General features: G+C 35.3%; 1 protein-coding gene across 1 annotated transcript in view; it reads left to right on the forward strand.

Moving 5' to 3' along the window:
• Positions 1-3,892: 3,892 nt before the first annotated feature.
• Positions 3,893-16,335, forward strand: part of REDIC1 (regulator of DNA class I crossover intermediates 1) — an 80,707-nt gene continuing 68,264 nt past the window's right edge. Inside the window, 2 exon segments of the mRNA XM_082349510.1 lie at positions 3,893-7,810; positions 12,260-12,398. Coding sequence (XP_082205636.1) covers positions 7,745-7,810; positions 12,260-12,398 — 205 coding nt within the window. The 5' untranslated portion in view covers positions 3,893-7,744.

The raw sequence follows: 16,335 nt of genomic DNA on the forward strand, positions 1-16,335 counted from the left end.
GTATGACAGTCTCTAGATCCATCCAATTCTCAACAAATGACTCAATTTCGTTCCTTTTTATGGCTGAGTAATATTCCATTGTATATATGTACCACAACTTCTTTATCCATTCGTCTGTAGATGGGCATTTAGGTTGCTTCCATGACCTGGCTATTGTAAATAGTGCGGCAATGAACATTCGGGTGCATGTGTCTTTTTGAATTACGGTTTTCTCTGGGTATATGCCCAGTAGTGGGATTGCTGGGTCATATGGTAATTCTATTTTTAGTATTTTAAGGAACCTCCATATTGTTCTCCATAGTGGCTGTATCAATTTACATTCCCACCAAAAGTGCAAGAGGATTCCCTTTTCTCCACACCCTCTCCAGCATTTGTTGTTTGTAGATTTTCTGATGATGCCCATTCTAACAGGAGTGAGGTGATACCTCATTGTAGTTTTGATTTGCATTTCTCTAATAATTAGTGATGTTGAGCATCTTCTCATGTGCTTCGTGGCCGTCTGTATGTCTTCTTTGGAGAAATGTCTATTTAGGTCTTCTGCCCATTTTTGGATTGGGGTGTTCGTTTCTTTAATATTGAGCTGAATGAGCTGTTTATATATTTTGGAGATTAATCCTTTGTCCGTTGATTCGTTTGCAAATATTTTCTCCCATTCTGAGGGTTGTCTTTTCGTCTTGTTTATGGTTTCCTTTGCTGTGCAAAAGCTTTGAAGTTTCATTAGGTCCCATTTGTTTATTTTTGTTTTTATTTCCATTACTCTAGGAGGTGGATCAAAAAAGATCTTGCTGTGATTTATGTCAAAGAGTGTTCTTCCTATGTTTTCCTATAAGTGTCCAGTCTTATATTTAGGTCTCTAATCCATTTTGAGTTCATTTTTGTGTATGGTGTTAGGGAGTATTCTAATTTCATTCTTTTACATGTAGCTGTCCAGTTTTCCCAGCACCACTTATTGAAGAGACTGTCTTTTCTCCATTGTATATCTTTGCCTCCTTTATCATAGATTAGTTGACCATAGGTGCGTGGGTTAATCTCTGGGCTTTCTATCTTGTTCCATTGATCTATGTTTCTGTTTTTGTGCCAGTACCATATTGTCTTGATTACTGTAGCTTTGTAGTATAGTCTGAAGTCAGGGAGTCTGATTCCTCCAGCTCCATTTTTTTGCCTCAAGACTGCTTTGGCTATTCGGGGTCTTTTGTGTCTCCATACAAATTTTAAGATGATTTGTTCTAGCTCTGTAAAAACTGCCATTGGTAATTTGATAGGGATTGCATTGAATCTGTAGATTGCTTTGGGTAGTATACTCATTTTCACAATGTTGATTCTTCCAATCCAAGAACGTGGTATATCTCTCCATCTGTTGGTATCATCTTTAATTTCTTTCATCAGTGTCTTATAGTTTTCTGCATAAAGGTCTTTTGTCTCCCTAGGTAGGTTTATTCCTAGGTATTTTATTCTTTTTGTTACAATGGTAAATGGGAGTGTTTCCATAATTTCTCTTTCAGATTTTTCATCATTAGTGTATAGGAATGCAAGAGATTTCTGTGCATTAATTTTGTATCCTGCAACTTTACCATATTCATTAATTAGCTCTAGCAGTTTTCTGGTGGCAGTTTTAGGATTCTCTATATATAGTATCATGTCATCTGCAAACAGTGACAGTTTTACTTCTTCTTTTCCAATTTGTATTCCTTTTATTTCTTTTTCTTCTCTGATTGCCGTGGCTAGGACTTCCAGAACTATGTTGAATAATAGTGGTGAGAGTGGACATCCTTGTCTCGTTCCTGATCTTAGAGGAAATGCTTTCAGTTTTTCACCATTGAGAATGATGTTTGCTGTGGGTTTGTCATATATGGCCTTTATTATGTTGAGGTAGGTTCCCTCTATGCCCACTTTCTGGAGAGTTTTTATCATAAATGGGTGTTGAATTTTGTCAAAAGCTTTTTCTGCATCTATTGAGATGATCATATGGTTCTTATTCTTCAATTTGTTAATATGGTGTATCACATTGATTGATTTGCGTATATTGAAGAATCCTTGCATCCCTGGGATAAATCCCACTTGATCGTGGTGTATGATCCTTTTAATGTGTTGTTGGATTCTGTTTGCTAGTATTTTGTTGAGGATTTTTGCATCTATATTCATCAGTCATATTGGTCTGTAATTTTCTTTTTTTGTAGTGTCTTTGTCTGGTTTTGGTATCAGGGTGATGGTGGCCTCATAGAATGAGTTTGGGAGTGTTCCTTCCTCTGCAATTTTTGGAAGAATTTGAGAAGGATAGGTGTTAGCTCTTCTCTAAATGTTTGATAGAATTCACCTGTGAAACCATCTGGTCCTGGACTTTTGTTTGTTGGAAGATTTTTAATCACAGTTTCAATTTCATTACTTGTGATTGGTCTGTTCATATTTTCTGTTTCTTCCTGGTTCAGTCTTGGAAGGTTATACCTTTCTAAAGATTTGTCCATTTCTTCCAGGTTGTCCATTTTATTGGCATAAAGTTGCTTGTAGTAGTCTCTTAGGATGCTTTGTATTTCTGCGGTGTCTGTTGTAACTTCTCCTTTTTCATTTCTGATTTTATTGATTTGAGTCCTCTCCCTCTTTTTCTTGATGAGTCTGGCTAATGGCTTATCAATTTTGTTTATCTTCTCAAAGAACCAACGTTTAGTTTTATTGATCTTTGCTATTGTTTTCTTTGTTTCTATTTCATTTATTTCTGCTCTGATCTTTATGATTTATTTCCTTCTGCTACCTTTGGGTTTTGTTTGTTCTTCTTTCTCTAGTTTCTTTAGGTGTAAGGTTAGATTGTTTACTTGAGATTTTTCTTGTTTCTTTAGGTAGGCTTGTATAGCTATAAACTTCCCTCTTAGAACTGCTTTTGCTGCATCCCATAGGTTTTGGGTCGTCGTGTTTTCATTGTCATTTGTTTCTAGGTATTTTTTGATTTCCTCTTTGATTTCTTCAGTGATCTCTTGGTATTTAGTAACGTATTGTTTAGCCTCCATGTGTTTGTGTTTTTTACGTTTTTTTCCCTGTAATTCATTTCTAATCTCATAGCGTTGTGGTCAGAAAACATGCTTGATATGATTTCAATTTTCTTAAATTTACTGAGGCTTGATTTGTGACCCAAGATGTGATCTATCCTGGAGAATGTTCCTTGCGCACTTGAGAAGAACGTGTAATCTGCTGTTTTTGGATGGAATGTCCTATATATATCAATTAAAGCTATCTGGTCTATTGTGTCATTTAAAGCTTCTGTTTCCTTATTTATTTTCATTTTGGATGATCTGTCCGTTGGTGTAAGTGAGGTGTTAAAGTCCCCCACTATGATTATGTTACTGTCAATTTCCTCTTTTATAGCTGTTAGCAGTTGCCTTATGTATTGAGGTGGTCCTATGTTGGGTGCATATATATTTATAATTGTTATATCTTCTTCTTGGATTGATCCCTTGATCATTATGTAGTGTCCTTCCTTGTCTCTTGTAACATTCTTTATTTTAAAGTCTATTTTATCTGATATGAGTATAGCTACTCCAGCTTTCTTTTGATTTCCATTTGCATGGAATATCTTTTTCCATCCCCTCACTTTCAGTCTGTATGTGTCCCTAGGTCTAAAGTGGGTCTCTTGTAGACAGCATATATATGGGTCTTGTTTTTGTATCCATTCAGCCAGTCTATGTCTTTTGGTTAGGGCATTTAATCCATTCACGTTTAAGGTAATTATCAATATGTATGTTCCTATGACCATTTTCTTAATTGTTTTGGGTTTGTTTTTGTAGGTCCTTTTCTTCTCTTGTGTTTCCCACTTAGAGAAGTTCCTTTAGCATTTGTTGTAGAGCTGGTTTGGTGTTGCTGAATTCTCTTAGCTTTTGCTTGTCTGTAAAAAAAAAAAAAAAAAATCACTTTTTGATTGTCAACTATTTTAACTTTATCGTACAACATCTCTTTAGTGGACTTTGTACCCTTTGGCAGCCCAACATCTGAGCACCTTTTCTAAGCCTTAGGTATTTCTCACTTTATGAATTTTGATGATGGGCACACCCCACTTACGTCTATAGAATCTGGAAAAAAAAAACAACCCAGATACCTGTTTCAGCCTGTTTTGCTGCTCGTGAATGGGCATATGATCTAAGCTCAGACCTTGATGTACTTGTCCTGTACCTTGAATCAGAGGTTAGTGACCCAAAGAAATAAGACCTACAGGGCACCTATTGTAGTTGCAGGCAGTTGTAGGATCTGCAGCAGCATTGAGTTTTCAGGGTTAGTAATGCCGGTGATGCCAGAAGAAGTTGTTGTTCATTGTCCAGGTATAGAAATGGTGCAGTCAGTGGTGTCCAGTGTTCACCAGTGCCAGCAGTGGTGTCTTTATGAGACTAATCATGGCATAATTTTGACTGTGACCCCACAGCTGCCTCAACTTCCTTGTTCTTGCCAGTTGCCAAATCTGCTTCCTCAGCCCTCTTGGCAGGTCTATTGGCTATCCAATTTCCCCCTTTTTTTTATATATCAATACTCAAAGAGAATTTATTTATTTTTTATTTTTATTTTTTTTAACATTTTTATTGGAGTATAATTGCTTTACAATGGTGTGTTAGTTTCTGCTTTATAACAAAGTGAATCAGTTATACATATACATATATCCCCATATCTCTTCCCTCTTGTGTCTCCCTCCCTCCCACCCTCCCTATCCCACCCCTCTAGGTGGTCACGAAGCACCGAGCTGATCTCCCTGTGCTATGCAGCTGCTTCCCACTAGCTAGCTATTTTACATTTGGTAGTGTATATATGTCCATGCCACTCTCTCACTTTGTCCCAGCTTACCCTTCCCCCTCCCCAAGTCCTCAAGTCCATTCTCTAGTAGGTCTGCATCTTTCTTCCCGTCTTGCCCCTAGGTTCTTCATGAACTTTTTTTTTTTTAGATTCCATATATAGTGTTAGCAATAAGGTATTTGTTTTTCTCTTTCTGACTTACTTCACTATGAATGACAGTTTCTAGGTCTATCCACCTCACTACAAATAACTCAATTTCATTTCTTTTTATGGTTGAGTAATATTCCATTGTATATATGTGCCACATCTTCTTTATCCATTCATCTATCGATGGACACTTAGGTTGCTTCCCTGTCCTGGTTATTGTAAATAGAGCTGCAATGAACATTGTGGTACATGACTCTTTTTGAACTATGGTTTTCTCAGGGTATATGCCCAGTAGCAGGATTGCTGGGTCGTATGGTAGTTCTATTTTTAGTTTTTTAAGGAACCTCCATACTGTTCTCTATAGTGGCTGTATCAATTTACATTTCCACCAACAATGCAACAGGATTCCCTTTTCTCCACACACTCTCCAGCACTTATTGTTTGTAGATTTTTTGATGATGGCCATTCTGACCGGTGTGAGATGGTATCTCATTGTAGTTTTATCCAATTTCCTTTTAATTTATTTTCTGTTTAAATTAACCAAAGATGCTTTCATTTCTTTTAACTAAGAATACTAACTGATGCAATATTCTTCTTTAATATAGGTAATTGAAAGTGACTATATCCAGTAAAACATTTAGACATAGAGTACTTACTGTTTACTAGCATTGGGTGCCTTAATAATAGTCTAAAAAGTTCTGTTTAAGAAATTACCTTTGACTTATACATCAGGATCCTTTTTTACTTTCACTGTGGTTTAGTGATTAGTAAGCTGATCTAGCAATTGGTCTTGAATTCCTAATTAATTTTTTCTTAGGCAAATAGGAACAGGGATTATGTAGTACATAGAATTTGGTGAAAGTCATAAGATAATGTCCTGGATAATGGAAAATCAGCCTGGAATAAGTTCAGTTGATTTATGCATATATTAAGACTGTATTTAAACTTTGACTTATCCCTAATTCTGTTGATCTTTATAATGTGGGAACTGCTTATACAATTGATATTTCTTTTTTCTCTTTATAATCTGGATTGTTTAGTGTTATTGCAGCTTCTATCACTTCTTACATTTCTGACTTTGGAAAGTCACTTTTCTCTCTGTGCCAAAGTTTTTTAAGTTTTGAAATGATGGAGAATAAACTAATCCCAAAGGTCCTCTCTAGCCTTAGCATTTAATGAGTTAATGAAGTGTAATTTGTTTCCTTTTTCTTTTGTAAAGTTTGAATGCCAACAGTACACTTATGCTGCATGGAGCAGAATAGATTGGATTTATTGTTCAGTGACCTCAAAATAGTCAATTTAAGACATACTATTGGGAAATATGTTAAAGAACAAGTTCAGTAAGTGGCAGAGGACTTCCCTGGTGGTGCAGTGGTTAAGAATCCACCTGCCAATGCAGGGGACACGGGTATGATCCCTGGTGCAGGAAGATCCCACATGCAACAGAGTAGCTAAGCCCATACGCCACAACTACTGAACCTGTGCTCTAGAGCCCGTGAGCAACAACTACTGAGCCCGTGTGCCACAACTACTGAAGCCCACCCGCCCTAGAGCCCATGCTCCGCAGCAAGGAAAGCCACCGCAATGAGAAACCTGTGCACCACAACGCAGAGTAGCCCCCGCTCACTGCAAATAGAGAAGAGCCTGCACACAGCAACGAAGACCCAACACAGCCAAAAATAAATAAATTTATTAAAAAAAATAAAGTGTCAGAGTCTGGGGATATTCAGTAACCGTCATTCATGTAGTTTATGAAAAGCATTTGGAAAAATGAACAGCTTTGTATATTCACAGTTGGTATACTTGGCAGGCAGTAAAAGGCACTGGTTAAAAATTTTAAAGCTAGATTTCTTGGATTTGAATCCTGGTTCTACCACTTATTAGCAGTATGACCTTGGGCAAATTACTTAACTTCTCTGTGTCTTAGTTTCTTCATCAGTAAAATGGGGATAAAAATAGAACTTACCTTATAGAGTTGCTATGAAGATTAAATGAGTTTATACATGTAAAGATTCTGGAGTATCTAGAATGGTACAAGATTTATGGTACTCATTATTAGCAATTTTATTTTCATGTTATTATTACATAATCTCATATAGCTAAAATACATTTTGTTATTTTACTTATAATTCTTGCACAAATCTTGAATTTGAGAGCATAGTTTCATGTATATCCAAAAGATATATTGTGTAGATCTGACTATATTATCAATGTTTTATAGCGTTCTGCTATTATTAATAGAGCAAATATTTTATAACTGTTAAATACCACATTACCATTGGGTTTCAGTGCAGATTTTGGCACAAAGATTATGTGGTTTGAAGCACATCCATAATGAATACCTGTTTTTTAAAGAAGTTGTGAGGTTTCAGGTACACATAGCTGATATATTAAGGTAACTGAAGTTGCTCTAATAATAAACTTAACATTTCCTTAGATCCTATATAGATTTTGATCTTCTCTCTATTCCATGTTGATTTCAGTAGAATATTGAAATACAAAGAAAGGCAAAGAAAATAGCAGTGTTGACCAAGAATATTGCTATCAGATGAGAATGTTTCAGTGATACATTCTTTCCAGTGCATTTATTTTTCTACTTATCTTGTTTTTTATAACAGGTTTATTTTATGCTTAATTATTCATCATAGGTCTAGAGTCTTTTTTATTAGTTCTTGTATTTTCTATCTGGGAAAATTTTGTGAAGCAGTATATATACTTTACAAATAATTTAAGAACATTTTCACAGTTGTCACTACACTTTTAGATTTTAATTCCAAGTCTTCAATTCAGCTAAAATGGCAATTATTTTAGAGACTATTTCTTTAATCATTATATGTTTTATCATGCTTCCCTTTTCAGGACCAGAGTTCTGATCAAGCAGGAAAGGAGAAAGCAAAAGGTAAAGAAAATATATTTTTATTGTGTCTCATAGCCTTATGAGAACAGTGATCTTTTGGAGCAGTTTTCCAAGGTTAATAAATTCACCTGAGTGAAACTGGAAGACCATCTTTCTTTAGTCTTCTTCCTTCTTGTAGATAGCTTAATTAGCTACCCATTTTGCTCAGGCAGAGAGTTAAGGATCATGATGATTCTTGTTGTCATCTAGTTCCAATATATCCCAAGTCTGATCACTTCTCACTAACTGTACTGTTAGCCCCCTGATCCACATCGTTATCATTTATTGCCCAGAGTACTATAATGACCTTATAACCTATTTCCTACCTTTTTTAGTGTTTTTTAAAAAATTATTACATTGATTGTATTACATAGTAAAGTTGAGCATGTATATGCCTTGCAACTGAGCAGTATATATCCCAGAGAAACTTCCACAAGTGTACTTTATGTACATGCTTGTTTGAATCGTTGTTGTTAAGTAGCAAACAAAAAAAGAAGAAAGAGAGAAGGAGAAAGAGAGGAAGAAGAAGGACAGGGTACAGGGGAGAGAAAAGGGAGCACCCAAACATTCAGGAGCAGTAGAATGGTTAAGCAAATTGTGGCCTACCCAGGTAATGGTATAGCCATGAAATGTATCATCAGAATGTAATTAATGTAGATGAATCTCAAAAACAGAACGCTGAGCAAGCGAAGCAACTCACAGATGAATACAAGCAGTGAGATTCCATTTACAAAAAGTTCCAAAACAGTAAAAATATGTTCAAAGGTGGTAAAATTTAAAGAAAAGCAAGGGAGTGATTATGATGTAAGCAGGATATTTGTTAACTCAGTGAAATGATACCTTATTGTAAGTTTAACTTGTATTTTCTTGATTACTAATGAAGCTGCCTATCTTTTCATTCAGGTTTTCTGTTTTTTGGGGTTTTTTTTAACATCTTTATTGGAGTCTAATTGCTTTACAATGGTGTATTAGTTTCTGTTTTATAACAAAGTGAATCAGCTATACATATACATATATCCCCATATCTCTTCCCTCTTGTGTCTCCAGGTTTTCTGTTTCATGAGGTGCTTTTCCAAGTATTTAAAATTGTTTTTCTTTGGGTTCTTTGTCTTTTTCTTACTGTGTCTTTATACATTTAGGAATTCTTTGTCAGTTATATGTGTACTCCGTAGCTTTTATTTTTACTTTCTTAATGATATCTTTGAAGGAAAGTTCTTACTTATAATGTCATTGAATTTATCAAAAATTTTTTCTGCTTTTTCTTTTACTCTTTTGTATTCTATTCTTCACACAGCAGTTAGTATGATTCTTTTTAAAGCACAAACCAGAATTTATCATTTCCCTGCTTAAAAGCCTCAATTATTTTTCATTGCTTTTAGAATAAATCTGATTTAAACATATCTAAAAGGACCTGAAGATTCTGCATCCAGCCTGCTTCTCTGACCTTATTTTTTACTACTCGCCCTATTGTTCATTGTATTTCAACCACACTGAGCTTCCTTCTGCCACTCTTCTTCCCTTTCTCTGGAATATTCTCCCTTGAGATAGTTTTATGTCTGGCTTGTCAATCTTGGGTCTCAGCTAAAGTATCTCTTAGACTGGCTTTCTCTGATCACTACATCTAAATAGCTCCCCACCCTCCAGTTACTCTCTTCAGTACTCTCTCTTATTCATCACTCTTTTCAAAGTCTGGTATTTTCTTATATATTTCTTGAGTCTGTTCTCTTCCCCCACCCCCTATTAACATATATTCATAAAAAAGGGATCTTATCACTTTTATTCATTCTGTATCTCCTGTGCCTAGAATTGTGTGTAACATAGGCACTCAATAACTAAATAATCTATGAATGTAATCTGTACCCAGACTATTTTTCAAAAACTAATCTAACTCTATTTGGATCATTCTTTTGAATATTTATAAGAAAGAAAAAGACTCACGGCCCTTTCCCAAAGTGTTGATCTCTAGTCATGTCACTTTCTTATTCTTTGAAAATTTCATACCTTCGTCTCCTCAAGCTTCTCTTCCCCAACCCTGTTCTTTATCCCTTCATACTCATTAGATGACCTTGTCTCATATTTCAAAGGAGATAGAAACTATCAGATGAGAATTATCTGAAATTTCTATCACCAGTTCTATAAATCATCTTATATCTTCAGCCATCTTCTCTTTCCTTCCTGTAACTAAGGAAGTAGTTTCCTTTTGTCAAGGTCTCTCTATCTGTGATCTGGATTCCATTTACTTCTGCTTTCTCAGGGACCTCACTGCATCAATTACTTCACCCCTTTCTTGTATCTTCAACCATTCTGGGTCAACTGGAGGTTTTGCATCGATATCATACATACTCAATTCTCTCCTGTTGAAACAAGTAAAAGCTCTCTCTGGATCCTTTCCCTTTTCTGCTATGGCCCATCCCTCTTATCTCCCATTCGCTTCTCAGTACACTCCACTATACAGCTCTTGCTAATGCTGAAATTGAACTTCATGTTGTTCAATTCCAAGGATGTTTTTCAGTCCAACCTACTCTAGTATGTCATTATCTCCTGCAGTTTGCCATTACCTCCATCTTTTCTTTTTGTAGGTGTGTGAGATATAAACAAACCATTCAACACTTCATAAAGTGGACAGTCTCCATTTGGAGAACTGCACACCCCCTTTATCTCGAAACAAGCTCTTACCTTGCTTTCTTCAACACATTGTCCAGATTCTATTCCTGTCTCTCTAGCTGCTTCTTTTAAATGGCTATTATCAAGTTAAAAATTGATTATTTCCTGAGGTTTTCTAACTATCTTCTAATTATTTTCTATTTGTCTCTACCAAATGAAACTTGATAGAAAAATTGAGCCTAACCTTGTCAGGTAAATCAGTGAGTCACATACCTTTGTTCTTTCTGGGAACACAAAGATTAGAGGTTATCATGATATCTAGAGTATGAGGATCCATTCTCTTCAGCACAGTGTCCCCTGAAATAAAGACTTACTTGCTTTGTAGATAGTCATTGTACTGTTCTTCCTTATTCCTAGAACCTTATATTTCTATACTCTGGCTTACTCTTGACTCATCCATCTACCTTAGAAATAATTTCATAAGAAACCTTCCCTCTCCTTCTCTGCCTGACCTCCCACCACCTACCCATAGGTTGACTACCCTTTTGGGGTAGATCCTATAATATCTCCTATCACATTGTGTTGTAATTATTTGTGTCATTGTCTCTCTCACCATAGTCTTATTCATCACAAAGTATACTGCCTTAAGAAATAACATCTTAATTCTAAAATATTATCAATTATAAGATCCATAGTCAGTTTTTTCAAGGGGAAAAAATATTTACATCCTGAAGGTACTGTCATTTCATTGCTGAACCATAGTGTGATCTTTTCTAAGACATTTAAGTCCAATTTGGGATTGCAAATCACTGAAACAAATTATAAACAGATATGTTTATCTATTGTTAATTTTGCATAACAACATGACATTTACTTTGTTGCTTGAGAACTGGTAAGTTTCTTACAATTCTTACAAGATTTTTACAATCTTAAGTCTAAGTCTACAGTATAAAAGTCTATTATAATTAATGGTATTCTGAAAGGTTAATGTGAAAGAGCTTTAATTTCTTGGAAAAGCGATACTTCCTCTTTAGTTTTTTTGCCATCTTGGACCTTCCTCATTTTTGATATCTCACATTTATAATAACGTTTATGGCAGTGTATTATGAATTATTAATTTAAGAGAAGAGGTTTTCACAATTTGTTATAGTGTTAGTACATAGTAGTTGCTCAATAAATAAATTTTAAACAAATAAATGCCTTTGAACTTGGTAAATTAAGGATATAATCTGAAAGAAAAGAATGAAGATAAGGAAGAATAATTAAGTTCAAACAACCAAGAAGAAAATAAATGCTGGATGAAAAAAGATAATTATGTATAAGTCTGGTTTAAAAAAAAAATGTAGTCATGGAGGTATAACAAAGGGAATTAAATTGCCTTTGGCTGCAGATTATTTCTCACATAGCTGCTTTCCCCCCCCCCTTCTCATCTCAGTTGACTTTTAATGGCACCCAGCTGAGAATATCTTTAAGGATTTTTATATCTATAGAATAGCACACATTGTAGAAAAACAAATTTTTAGCCTGTCAGATTTGTTTTATCAGATTTTTTAAAACTTTCTACATTCAGATAATTTTTGATACCTGTGAATGGCTTTATAAAGTTCTGTTTTAAAAGTATTACATTTAACAAAAGAAAGATAAGAGGCTGTGAAATTTAGACTCTTTAGGCAAACTGCAAGTTATCATGATTGATTTTAATTTGTAAACATATAAAGTGTGTGTCACAAGAATATAAAAATATCAAGTCAATTATTTGATTGTATTATTGCTTTTTATTATTTTTGATTCTGCCTGAAACCATATAGTTGCTGCAATAACTTTTTATTTATTTATTTATTTATTTAGGAATATTTTGAAAAGAAAAGGTTAAAATCAAAAATGGAATTACTGGGAGTTTCATCCCCTGTCAAAAATTCTACTGTCAGTTTAGACCTCCTTAACCTGTATATGGTAAATCAGATATCTTGCCAGAAGAAAACACCTGGTAAGTAAGTTTTTCTAATACCATTTTGTTTTGATTCTGATGTGATTATAAGATTTAGTTCTCTAATAAGTGTAATATTAGAACTCAAAGGATGTGGAAAGTAAACTAATTTTAAAACTTGGTTGCCTGGTTAAATAAGATTTGTTAATTTTTGCTTAAAATCTGTTGTTTAATCCATTTACTTTTATTTTTAGGTTAAGTGTTATATAAAATTAATTTTATAAGGTATAGTTAGACTTATTACAGTGCAGCTGTTTCAGTTATTACATTATTCTGTCTAGGCAGATAGTTATCAAAGTTTAGCTAAAGAGCAGGAAATAAATGTATTTACTATCTTATACTATTTAGAGAATTTGTTTGAAAGGAAGAGCTGAAAGGATTTTTGTCTCAATGATCAGTTTCCTATCTCGCAATATGAATAATTTCTTAGGCATTCCTGGGGTATTAACTATGGTAGTCTAATAATTCAAAATAAAGTTCCTTTTGGCATGCACTTTGATTCTTTAAGTAAATAAAAAGTTTAATCAGAGTATTTTTTTCCTCTCTGAAGGGAACTTGTGTCTGATATTTAATTTTTAAAATAAATGCTAAAATGAGAGCTTAAAGAAGTAAGAGAGTTCATAAATGATGGATAGAAATTGATCGTACTGTTTAGTATCCCCTCTTTTCCTTTCTCTGCCGTTTTTGTTTCTCCCTCCACAGATGGCAGTTTACACAAGTAAAAAACTTCTACTGTAGTAAAAGTAAATACGTTATTCATGGACTTTGTGAATAAAAGCTTTTGTTGTAAATCTGTTTGTTGAATTTACCTTTTATTTTCTTCACATATAATACAGTGTTATCAACTATAGTCACCACATTTTACACTAGATCTTCAGACCTTAATCATCATACAGCTCAAAGTTTGTGCCCTTTTACCAACCTCTCCCTATTTCCCCTGCTCTCCAATCCCCAGCCCCTGGAAACCACTTTTCTACTCTGTGTTTCTATGAGTTTGACATTTTTTTTTTAAGATTCTACATGTAAGTGATACCATGCCATAGTTGTCTTTCTCTGTCTGGCTTATTTCACTTAGCATAATGTCTTCAAGGTCCATTCATGTTGTCACAAATGGCAGGATTTTCTTCTTTCTCAGGGCTGAAGAATATTTTATTTTATGTATATACCACATCTTCTGTATCCATTCATCCATTGACAGACATTTAGGTTGTTTCTCTATCTTGGCTATTATGAATAATGCTTCAGTGAACATGGGAGTGCAGATATGTCTTCGAGATCCTTTTTTCATTTCATTTGGCTATATATCCTGGAAGGGGGATTGCTGAATCATGTGGTAGTTCTACTTTTAATTTTTTGAGGAACCTCCATTCTGTTCTCCATAGTGGCCGCACCAATTTATATTCCCACCAACAGTGCACAAGGGTTCCCTTTTCTCCACATTCTTGTTAACACTTGTTATCTCTTCTCTTTTTGGTAATAGTCCTTCTGACAGGTATGAGAAGATGTGTCTTATTGTGGTTTTGATTTGCATTTCCCTGATGATTAGTGATGTTGAGCACCTGTTGGCCATTTGTATGTCTTCTTTGGAAAAATGTCTATTCAGGTCCTCTGCCCATTTTTAAATTAGATTGTGTATTTTTTTGCTAATGAGTTATGTGAGTTCTTTATATATGGTGGATATTAACCCCTTATTAGATACATGATTTGCAAATATTTTCTCCCATTCCATAGGTTGCCTTTTCATTTTGTTGATGGTTTCTTTTGCTGTGCAGTAGCTTTTTAGTTTAATGTGGTCTCACTTGTTTATATTTGCTTTAGTTGCTTTTGTTTTGGTGTCAAATCCAAAAAATCATTGCCAAGATGGATGTCAAGGAGCTTACCCTTTATGTTTTCTTCTAGGAGGTTTATGGTTTCGAGTCTTATAATTTTTACTTTTTTTTTTTTTGGCCACACTGTGTGGCATGCAGGATCTTAGTTCCCAGACCAGGGATCGAACCCTTGCCCCCTGCATTGGGAGTGCGGAGTCTTAACCACTGGAACACCAGAGAAGTCCCTCGGGTCTTATAATTAAGGCTTTAATCCATTTTGAGTTGATTTTTGTGTATGGTGTAAGATAAGGTTCCAGTTTTGTTCTCTTGCATGTGCTGTCCGATGATGAATTTATCTTTATGTATTTTCTTTCTCCCTTACTTTCTTTTCACTTATGCATTCAACATATGTTTACTGAATACCTACCATAAGTATTGTGTTGGATGCTGGGAATAGAATAGAAAGTGACAAGGTCGGGACACGATACCCCAAAATATGGCACCTTGGCATTTTGAATATTTTAAGCTGAAGGAATTTGAGAAGCAGCATGTGCAGGAAGGATTCTCATGTGAGAGGTACCCTATACCTGGAGGAAAGGAGCATCTTTATCTCCAAGACAGAGGGGCACTGAGAGGAATCTAAATGAACAGGACTGCTGTTTCCCCCAGTTTACTACACTTTGCTCATACCCTTTTTTTGTCCTGTCACATTCTTCATGACTTTCCATTGTTCATCAAACCTAGCATTCAAATGCTCAGGTTTAAACACTTCTTTGGGTCTTCATTTTCTTTTGAAGTTTTCTATGTAAAACCTATATTAAATAAGTTTGTATGCTTTCCTCTTGTTAATCCCTGTTTTGTTACAGGGGCCCCAGCTGGGAGTTTAGAAAGGTAGAGGATAGAGATATTTTTACTCTCCTACAAAAGCAAGACTTTATTAGTGAGGACTCATGGCTGCAAACAACAGACATTTAAAAATATATACTTATTTAATGTTATGAACTGAATGTTTTTGTCCCCCCCCCCTCCAAACTCATATGTTGAAATCTTAATACCTAATGTGATGGTTCAGGAGGGACATTTAGGAGGTGATAATGTCATGAGGATGGAGCCCTCATAGATAGCATTGTACCCTTATTAAAGAGACCCCAGAGAGCTCTCTCTCCCTTTCTACCATCTGAAGGCACAGTGAGAAGATGGCTGGCTGTGAAACAGGAAGCAGGCCCTCACCAGACACCACATCTGCCAGTGCCTTGATCTTGGACTTCGCAGCCTCCAGACTGAGAAATAAATTTCTGTTGTTTATAATCCACCCAGACTATGGTATTCTGTTACAGCAGCCTTGAATGGACCAAGCCACTTAACTAAAAGGAAGGGCTGTGGTGCAGCTGGGCCTCAGAGACTGCTTAAATCAGGGACTTGAATACAGCCAAGATTCTTTCTCACTTCAGGTATTACCTTCATTCTCTCAGACTGTCTTCATCATTGAGGCTTAAAACATTACCTTAAAAAACTAATATTGCTCATCTCTCCTAGTTTTGCTACCAGGGAAATACTGAGGTTTGTTTCTCTGGTTCTGAACTTTAAAAAATTCCACTGGAGGGATGTTGCCTTGCCCTACTGGTGCCAGAGCCCAGCACTGGAACAATTACTTATTTTTTTAACTTTTTATTTTATACTGGAGTATAGCCAATTAACAATGTTGTAATAGTTTCAGGTGCACAGCAAAGCGACTCAAACCTACATATACATATATCCATTCTCCCCCAGGCTCCCATCCCATCCACGCTGCCATGGAACAATTACTTATAACCAGAGGGAACAATTATTAATTCTTCTTGGGTCAGATGGGTAACCATTATTTTTTCCAGAAAGGCAGGGTTTTATAACATAGAAAGTCTCCACTAGAACTACATAGTTGGTGCATGTGTAAAAGCATTTCACAGAAGAGTTGTCAAAAGTACTGAACAGACAAAATAGAGACTTCTTCTATAAAGAGAGACAAGGATTCTGCTCTATAAAGTTTAAAAATCTAGTGAGAGAAATAGAGTTAATCAAGTACTACAAACTATGGTAAGTGCTATAATAGAGGACTTATATAGCGCTATGGGAATGTATCAGACAACATC

This window comes from Balaenoptera borealis, assembly GCF_965194805.1.
Source record: "Balaenoptera borealis genome assembly, chromosome: 13".
Lineage (NCBI taxonomy): Eukaryota > Metazoa > Chordata > Mammalia > Artiodactyla > Balaenopteridae > Balaenoptera > Balaenoptera borealis.